The 10135-nt window shown below is 40.6% G+C and overlaps 1 protein-coding gene across 1 annotated transcript in view; it reads left to right on the top strand.

Annotated features, from left to right (window-relative positions):
• LOC118332812 (rapamycin-insensitive companion of mTOR-like) overlaps nucleotides 1-10135 on the top strand; it is a 33786-nt gene that overhangs the window by 14675 nt on the left and 8976 nt on the right. Inside the window, exons 22-28 of the mRNA XM_035668241.1 lie at nucleotides 2859-2937; nucleotides 3023-3132; nucleotides 4028-4115; nucleotides 6311-6403; nucleotides 6488-6594; nucleotides 7510-7745; nucleotides 7832-8861. Coding sequence (XP_035524134.1) covers nucleotides 2859-2937; nucleotides 3023-3132; nucleotides 4028-4115; nucleotides 6311-6403; nucleotides 6488-6594; nucleotides 7510-7745; nucleotides 7832-8861 — 1743 coding nt within the window. The remainder of the gene's footprint in view (nucleotides 1-2858; nucleotides 2938-3022; nucleotides 3133-4027; nucleotides 4116-6310; nucleotides 6404-6487; nucleotides 6595-7509; nucleotides 7746-7831; nucleotides 8862-10135) is intronic.

The following is a 10135-nucleotide window of genomic DNA, read 5'->3' as shown; positions in this document are numbered from 1 at the left end:
AAGTGGGAAACACAATTACATTTGGTGTGTGATTTTAACGTTTAACAACGGCAAACTAAACGGAAACATGTGGAAGGGAAAACGCACCAGAGGCTTCTTTTCTGGAGTTCAAAGACGGAGGCAAACAAATGTTTAAGAAGAGAAGAAGTGTGTGTGTGTCGGTGTGTGGTTGTGTGTGTGTGTGTGTGTGTGTGTGTGTGGTGGTGCTGTGTGTGTGTGTGGTGTGTGTGTGTGTTGTGTGTGTGGTGGTGTGTGTGTGGTTGTGTGTGTGTGTGTGTGTGTTGTGTGTGTGTTGTGTGTGGTGTGTGTGTGTGTGTTATGTGTGTGTGTGTGATGCTCTGGGTTCACCTGCCCATTTGATTTATCAGTGTAACCATGGCAACCGGCTAAAGGCATTAGCAGTGTAACCTTCTGAGGATAAACCTTAATTAAGCAGAGCATAGACGGCTGACTGTCCTGCAGACCTTATAACACTGTCAGAGATTTGTTGGGAATATTTAACAGTACGCTCTCTGCTCTTAGAGAGAATCAGCACTTTCTGACTTTCACTCACCAAAGTCATTTATAAAATTAACCAAGGAGACAGAACAGGACTTAACTTCCCTTGGAGTGTGTTTTTCCATTCAGCTGTCAGTTACTTTTACTGCAGTGAAGTTTTGAACATGAACAGCAGGAGGTAGGTGGGATGTGGGCGGTGAGTGTGTTAGCCTGCTGGCTTCGTCTCTCGGCCTATAATTACCACAGGAAGTGTGTGAACTGAGCGGACTCCTTGCTCTTTGTGATTTTGCTCACCGATGCTTTTCATGTGACAGTTTGTCTTTTCATAACAAAGCTACGCAGGACGATAATAACACATTTGCCTGTGCTCTGTCTTTCTAACAATCGCTGTCAGAACACAGAGGATTCAACCTAATACGCTGCCACGAACGGCTTCCGTAGCATGCTGGCCGTTAGCTGTAGCCGACCGGTAAGTGACGGAAGCCGTTTCGTAGCAGCGCATTAATTTGAAGTCAAGAAGGACACATTATTTAATTAATTTCGTTATCACGACAAAACGATTTTTGTTATTGTCGAGATACGAATTAATAAGTCCGTTACTCCACGAGATAACAGTGCATAAAAATTTAAAAAAATCCATTGGCTTTCTCAGCTTCTGTATCTTTGCATAAGCTCATACAAAATTTTCAATATATCAGCTGAACTAATAACCTCATATCGTAAACATATTTATAAAGACTTAGAATATAAGTGTACTCACTGAACAGTTGGAGTTAGCTCAGCCATTAGCGACGTTAGCGTAGCACAACTCCACTTTTGATTTCCATGCGCGTTCATGACAGTTACGGAAATATGGGGGGAGGCGAGCTTGCTCTGTTTTGTTTGTAATTACTTTTGAACGACAACAGAAGGTGACATCATGCAGGATCACATAGTGTTCCTTTAACCCCCCCCCCCATTGTGTTCTTCCTCAGGCCAACCTACATGCACTGACAGAGATGAAACCTGCTCTCCACACACCTGGGGACAAGGGTGTGCTACTGCTGCTAGGTACACTATTTAGCCATCTATATTTGAGCTATAGCGCTTATTTTTTTAAACTGAAGTGCCTATTGGATAGGAATATAATAGAATATTAAAAAATATCATATTTCAATATTATTTACTGTTCTATTGTATCGATTTCTCAAAAAAAGTATATTTCAATTTTTGTGTTTAAACCCCGAACCGGTAGATAGCAGTGAGGATTATAATGTTGGATGTTACTGTGATAAATACATTTAAATTTGTAACCCTGTATATGATTCTTGCAAATAGTTAAATATTATACATATATTTTTGTCATTTAAATTATGTATGTATATATATGTATATATATATAATTTGTGTATATTTGATACTTTTGATCACAGCAATGTTTATTTTAGAAGCAAAAAAACAAATATATTTCATTGCATTTGGAGAGAACCGTTTTTCCAACCGTTTTATTTCGCCTTATAATTTGTAAAATAAACACTTAGTCAATATAGTCCGAATTTGTCAATATATAAAGATTATGATGGCCAAGGAATTTCTTTTTAATTTCTCGGAAAAATTCCTCGTATGTGAAAAACTTACTTGGCAATAACCCTGATTCTGATTCTGATTATGCATGTAATCAAGCCCCAGGAAGAGGCGGGGCTGTATATAACTGTATCCAGTTTCTCTTTGTACATCCGTTGATGGTGATAAGGTCTCAGAAATTCATCTAGCATATCTGGATTACAATCGGCGTTGTAGGGCTAATGGAGTGGGGTGATTTTAACATTACCTGTCCCTGGTCCATGATTCTACCTCTCACCCAAATAATAGTTATATCCTGTTTTTGTCTGTGAACTTGCTGGTCCTCCTGTAGTTTAAATCCTGTTCAGAGTGACGTCCTTGTGATTTAAAGTTTTTTCTCTGGCACCATTAAAAGTATGCCAAACTAGCTATTAGCAGCTTCCGTGTGCAGTGTACCCGTAGATGTACAGACAGATATCACTAGAATTCTTTGGCACAAAATAAAACTTCAAAATGTGATGAATCCGTTCTGAGGCATCTTTTCTTCTATGATGTGAAAGCAGATCTATGGCTGTCTGTTGTGGTAGAAATCAGAGATAATGTGAGGAATATGATTTTTGACTCTGACTCTTTTCAACTCTCTGCTAAATGTCCATGTCTATTAGAGACCATATCCTGTTAATTTACCATGGTTAAAATGCACAGGGAATATTTTGTTCACCACCTCTTCCTGTAATGTCAATAATGTTTATGACTTTGAATTATTGCTGTTGAAAGCTACTATAAAAATAAACATTCCTTGTTTCTCTTTTCACCAGGTTTTTATCTATTCCAAAGGGGTTCTCCTATCTCAGTGAGAGAGGATATATCACTAAACAGATGGAGAAATGGCAGAAGGTACAATTCAACCATCATACATCTTTCTTTTTTTACTGACATTAACAAAACCTTTAACAGTAAGTCCCTCTGTGTGTCCCTGCAGGAGTATAACTTGAAGTATGTGGACATGATAGAGGAGCAGCTTAATGAAGCCCTCACCACGTACCGCAAGCCTGTTAATGGAGACAATTATGTGCGACGCAGCAACCAAAGGTAAACCCAGCACTGTTTACCTTATTTGATATCAGCCTTTAAAACACACACATATATATATATAATGGAGGAACGTCATTCACACACAGTATGCTTTGATGCTTCAACCGCTGCAGTCGTGCCATTTCACCACCATTATAAGAGCCATTATTACAGTTTTTAGCCATGTGATGGGATGGCAGCGTCAGTCTGTTGGTTGGTAGGCCTGTCACAATAATTAAGTCGACGTATCGTTCGATATATACAAGGGTGTTACCATTTTATAGACATAATTGGGGAGGGGGTCCAAATGAGAGATCTCCAACAGAAATGTTCCTGTGGTATTTCTGATAATTAGCACATTTAGAACATAGTTTTGAGGACTACTGTACATTGACATTAGAATTCACAATTAAGCAATAGTCTGTGATTGTCCCAAGATAATGGCTGCCCCTACACTTAATTTTGTTTCGGTTGCTTACTATTTACTGACAACCTACACACCTACCCATTAGAACTCTACTGAATGTTCTTAAGAATTAAGCGTTCATTGCTTTTGAAATGGTGTACTGACATTATAATGCTAATCATTATACCACTGGCATAAAATTTCTTAAAATGACAATAACATAGTTTTTTTAGAACAATATATCATCCAATGAAAATCGTTATTGTAACCGGCCTTATGTTTGGTCAGTCTGTCTTAAAACTCTATCTCTATCTCTATATCTCAATATCTACTGGATGAAGCAAATATTTAATGAATTGTACTGCTTCAGTGACCTCCTGACTGCTCATCTAACACCATTATCAGGTCACAATGTAATCTACAAGACAGATTTCCAAATGGTGCAAAAAGCAAAGCATAGCCGGAACTTAACAGAACGAACCTCTTTGTTTACGTGTGGCATGGTAGGTTACAGAGACCAAACGTTTACCTTCCTGTGCACTTGTATGGTCAACTGGTTCACGATAAGACTGGCTGCCAGCTGCTTCAAGCCCAGGTGAGGTCCTCTGTTTATTGCATTAACAGACTACAGGAAATTCAACATCACCAGTAATATGATGATATAAGTAGATTCAGCAGAAAAGACTTTTCCAGACATAAATGTGCCCTGGTGTTTTATGCTATTTCTTGGTTTTAACATGGAGTGCAACACTTTCTCAGATTTTCTTTCAAGCATCATTTAGAGAGCAGTGGAACTCATGAAAGAACAATTTCTTATCAGAATTTCTTCTGTTCTGTTTTCTTCTATTGTCATTGTCACAGACGTTACAACGAAATTGGATGAGCAATCTATCCTCTGTGTATTTCAAAAAGATCTAAAAATAAATAAATAACCAGGCATACCTACATACATACCTACATGTCACCCACATCCATGCGCACACTCACCCACCCACACACACGCACACACTTCTGAGTAAAATCTACATACACACACACACACACACCCCCCCACACTTCAAACCCACCCACCCACACAGTCTATTGCACATATTCCCATGACCTACACTGATGATTGCCCAACGTGCTTAGTAGAGGGGGGCTGGGGGGGTTAAGTGTTGAAAAGTCTGATTGCCCATGGATAGAAGGTGCTTCTAAGCCGGTTTGTCCTGCTCCCCAATACCCTGTATCGCTTCCCAGAGGGCAGGAGATTGAAGAGGCCATGGCCATCTTAGATGTCTTGTACTTTTTTCCTCTGAGGCTTCTTCATACAAGTGTTCTAAGTCAGATTCACCAAACTCTGCCTAACTGCTAAACTTATTGTAAATCACTTCTTTCAGCCTGATGAATACCAGCTAGTCAAGAGTGGGTGCACGTATGTGAGGTTTGATAATTAGCATAATCCAGTGGTTCTCGAACTATGGTATGGTGGTATGTGAGCTGCCTCTAGTGGTACGCGGAGGAACCTCTGAAATACTTAATGCTAATACTAATAGCATTAACTAATAATTAGTTGAATAAAATAAATTCATTTAAAAACATATAATACTCTCGAACAAACTATACAATTTTTAATGAAAATACTATGAGATCACTGAAATGTAACATTTAGTTTTAATGTCAGCCTACTATTTACATCCATGATTAGTTACAATATAAAATGTAATGGTAAAATAGTAAGTGGAGGTAAAATTAATGGTTGAAAAACACTATTACCTTTTGGGAAGAGAAGTGTGGTGCAGGAGAACCCCTTTTCCCCCAATTAGCTCTGGTTCAGGATTTAACATGAGTCAACAATAATCTTTTTAGGAATAAACCTGCTTCCTGGTTGAACTTTATGTAGCTGAATAGGGTCGACCTACACTGCTGTATTTTAACGTCAGTCATAATGGTAGTATAAGTATAAGTTTTAGAAGCACTGGCATAATCGACAAGCCTGTTGCTTGTTTTTATACTGCTGTATAAAGCTGAGTTGTATGTGTTCCATATGTTGGCTCTGATTTGTTGTTTTTGTTCAGGCCTGGTGGATTCTTGTAAATACCGTTAGGAGCACTAGGAGGAGCCAGAGGAACCTGATTTATTTATTTTTTAAATTTTTTTAATACTACTGAGATAGTAGGATATAGTGAAAATTATAGCAAATATGACAAAAAAATATATTTTTTAGAAAAGTTACTTACTGCAGCTTTAAAAGTGACATTATGTAATAAAACATGAAATCAATGTATTACTGGGGAAATAAAATAAAAGTGGGGAAATGCTGTTATGAACTAAACACAGACTTTTGAATAAAAGTAATAAAAATAAAATAATCCAGAAAATAAAGAGATCCAATCAAAGTCATTCATCTCATCATTTATACAATAAGGTTAACAATTTACAGCAATGAGCTGAGTTTTACATTTTTCTTATTATCTAATTATTCTCTATCTTGTTGGCTCATTCATATATTTTACACAATTTATCTATATGTGCATTTATTTCATAATGTCGTTTTTGTCTATTTAATATTGGACACTTATTATCAAATATTAACATATTTGAATTCCAATCAGACTGTTTTCCCTGAGAGTTAGTATTGCTTTAAATCTTGCTTTAATATTTTGAAATAAGAGTAGAAATGTTTTTGTCTGAATCTACTCAGCTCACAACCAGGATGGTCAAGGAAGGCAGGATCAAATATGTCATGCCATAGAGTTGTGGTGGCTTTATTTGGTGTCTGTAAGTTCTTTTCTCCTCTTCCTCCTGCAGAATGTGGTTCCTGATTTGAGTGACAGTGTTCGCTCTCCTGCCCTGGACAAATGGGAGGGCATCAAAAATCTGAAGGCAGCTCTCTGGGCTTTGGTCAGCATTTGTAATTATGTTAATATTTGAAAGATTCTAAGAGGAAATCCACAGTTGATGTTCACTAGTTGTCTTTTCTACCAGGGAAACATAGGCTCATCAAACTGGGGTCTGAACTTGCTGCTGGAGGAGGGGGTGATCCCTGACATCGTGGCTCTGGCCCACCACTGTGAGGTCCTGTCCATCAGAGGGTAGGATTGTGCCTGCTTCACTTTGTTTGAACTCTGCTCACTGTACTTGTAGCTACATTCTAAGATGAAAATGCCTTTATTAAGGTCAGATAGTGACCTCATAGCTGTACCCTTACTCTTACCTGTTGTGGGGAAACAAGTCTGCAGTATGAATTTGGCAGATGTGTGAGCTTCGTTTCATATTAAAACGGGAGAAACGGTTTCTGACTGTATCATTCTTAGCTGTCAGGATGCATTCCCCCTGCTATGATGGACACATTTAGAGATAGAATACCACAGGACTTACACACATCCCCATTTATAGACTGACACCACCACATCCATCACAGATATCAGATTAAAGAAACTGCTTTAACTAGCTTACAGTTAGCTTATAACCAGCTCAACTAGCTTACTGTTAGTTGCAGCTATACATTAGCTTGTTTTTAGGGTGAAATTGCAAGATATCAGTATGATGATATTATTAAGCATTGTTTGAAGGTACCACTAATTATCGCTAATGCAGCTGCTTTTTGTTGGTCTGGATGCTGTTTTATTAATATGAATTAAAATGCAACTTAATAATGTATATTTGATTAATTATTATTACTAGCTCATGTCATAGAAAACTGGACTGTATGTAATATGGTAGCCAGATGAGTCTCCATTTGTAGGATTTAGGCTGCCTTCACACTATAAGCCTCAGTGCTCAATTCTGATTTATGACTCAGATTTTTTTTCTTTGGCTATTCACATACATTTTTGAATGTGGCCCACATCAGATTCCAGTGTGAACAGGTCACAGTCTTGAAGTGACCAATCTAGAGTGGCATAAAAGTCACATGAATTTGGATATGATTTGGAATTTACAGTAGTAAAGTTCAGATCTGTATCTGATTTTTATAAGGTGTCTCTTTGGCTTTGGGTTCTGTGCAGGGCGTGTCTGTATGTGCTGGGCCTCATCAGTAAGACGAAGCAGGGCTGTGAAACACTAAAGCAACAGGGCTGGGACGCTGTAAGACATAGCCGTAGCATGCTGTGGCCCATAGTACCGGAGGAGTTGGAGCCTCAGCCCAGGCCCTACAGCCTGCTGTCCTCTGTTCCTAGTACCCTCAGGCTCATAGATTCCACAGGCTCCAGGCACAACAGCGAGAGTGACTCTGTACAACACAGTAAGCCTAAACTCTCCAATAAAGCCAAAGAATTATATGATTACTTTACAACCTTGTTGAAAGAACTGCTGCTGTGTTGTTTTCAGGTGCGTATATGCTAGATGATGAGAGGCTGGAAGGCTGTGACTTCTCAGAGGAGTCTTCTCTGTACGTGTGCCCCAAACTGACGAAGGACAGAAGTCCTCTTACCATGCTGGCCTCTTCCCGCTTTCGCAACCGCCTTCTACACTCGCTGTCTCTACCTGGGAAGAAGCCTCGTGCCACCCCTTACATCAAAAGCAGCAACCAAGGCCAAGGAGGAGGGCTGGATGGAAAACAGGTGCTCAAATGCACCAGCTACTCATTTGTAGCCACAGATGTTTTCCCGATTTACAACGGCCATTTGTCTAAAAGCTCTTCAGGTGGTAGAGAGACCTCTCTTGTGGGGAATAAAGCCATAGAGAATGGCGGAAGCATACCCAGCATTGGGGAGGGGGAAATGGATGGGTCAGGGGTCAGGAACCAGCGTAGCTATGAACGTTTGGCTGAAGATGGGCCCTCAGGAGGCGGTGGAGCCCAGTTTAAAAGCCGCAGCCAGAGCTTTAACACAGACACCACCACCAGTGGCATCAGCTCCATGAGCTCCAGCCCCTCCAGGGAGACCCTGCCTTCCACCATAGATGCTGACTGTGTCAGCCTTAACACTGTGATAAGCACCCAGACTATCCAGAACGTGCACTCACTGACACCCCAACCCTGCTCCACACCGCTTTCAATCCCTAAGTCCTGCTCTGCCTCGCTTGTGCCTCCTGGCTCCTCCCACACTTTGCCCCGCCGAGCCCAGTCCCTCAAGTCCCCCTCAGTGAGCACCCTGAGCAGCCTAGCTGACTACAGCTTGTACTCCAGCTCCAGAGATGCTTTGGGATATGCCACGCTGAAGTACTCAAGCTCCCACAATGGCTGCACAAGTCCTCGTGATGCTCTGGGCTACGCCACCCTGAGGAGGCTGCAGCACCAACGGATCCAGCCGTCCCTGTCGCACAGCGAGGCCTTGGCCTCCCCAGCCAAAGACATACTCTTCACTGATGCCATCACTATGAATACAGGCAGCCTGGACTCCAGACTCACTTCACGGAGGTACCTGCAGTGTTTCAAAAGTACAGTGTGTAAGATTTAGTGGCACCCTCCTCTTCCAAGCGCGAAGGAGAAACTGTGATGGCCGCAAAAAACCCGGACATCCATATCTAGAGCCAGTGTTTGGTTTGTCCCTCCTGGGCTACTGTAAAGACATGGCGTCATCTTTTTTGTGTGTAAATGCAGAATTATTTTATATTAACAATCCACACCTATGTTAGCTGTAACAGAGTGACTAAAATGTCAATAATTGCTAGAGCCTTCATTTACCTCAGTGACAGGTCAGGAACAGGCTTGTATTAGACAGGCTATTGTTTAAAATTTCCCCCAGATTCCTGACAGCAATTCCACTTTGCCTTTTTCCCTGAACAATCTTAAACTACAGTCTGAATGAAACCTTAACACTTTCTTCAGTATTTTAACATTAAAAGTCTTGCAGACTTCTATAGGTAGGCTTTTAATTTCAGTAATGTCAGTTTCAAGTGATTTCTGTTGGCAGTCATGGATCTAGAGTGCCACAAAAGGTTGTGATAAAGCAGAGAGAATCAAATAGGAGATCTGGCCATGTGGCTATGGAGTGTGTGACGCAGAAGGTAACACCAACGTGAGTGACAGACTGACCACCACTTAGTGTAGCAGGAATACAGCTGCTGTAGTCAGAGCTAACAGAGCAAACCAGCCATGAGCAGCAGCTGTCAGACTCTCCGTGTCCGCACTGCAAACACAGAGAGTCCGCTGGAGCTTGTACAGTCACTAGAAGCACATTCATGGCCGTTTTTAAAGTTTTCTGTGCGGTACCTCTGTTGTAACTTTAGCTAAGCTAGCGGCTAACTCTCCAGTGACTCTGGCGGAGTGATGGGCTACGGCTACGTAGCAGGCCACACTCTGCAGAGTCGAGACGTTAGAAGCAGGGGCATAGAAGCAGGGGTTGGTTGGAGACGAAAGCTGCCAGCACATTTGTCACCTGCCTCCAGATCAGCAGATAGCAAAATGTAATTCGAATAGCCAGTTTCAACCAGTAGAGTTGAAACCGGCTGTGTATTTTTATAGCAAAATATGTAGAATCAGAATTAGAATCAGAATCAGAATAGGTTTATTGCCAAGTAAGTTTTTACACATACGAGGAATTTGTCTTGGTGCATTGGTGCAAAAAATATAAAGATCCCACAAAAATAAAGTACTTTTAAAATATAAATAAATAAAGATAAGAAAAACTGTACAGGAAACAGGCCTTGTTAATGAGACCAGCTGCAGACAGAAAGAAACTGTTTTTGTGG

Source organism: Morone saxatilis, unplaced genomic scaffold (genome assembly GCF_004916995.1).
Source record: "Morone saxatilis isolate NCDOM2014 unplaced genomic scaffold, NCSU_SB_2.0 Contig21, whole genome shotgun sequence".
In the NCBI taxonomy this organism is placed as follows: domain Eukaryota; kingdom Metazoa; phylum Chordata; class Actinopteri; family Moronidae; genus Morone; species Morone saxatilis.
The sequence above is the reverse complement of the archived record's forward strand: the minus strand, read 5'-3'. Positions and strand labels throughout refer to the sequence as shown.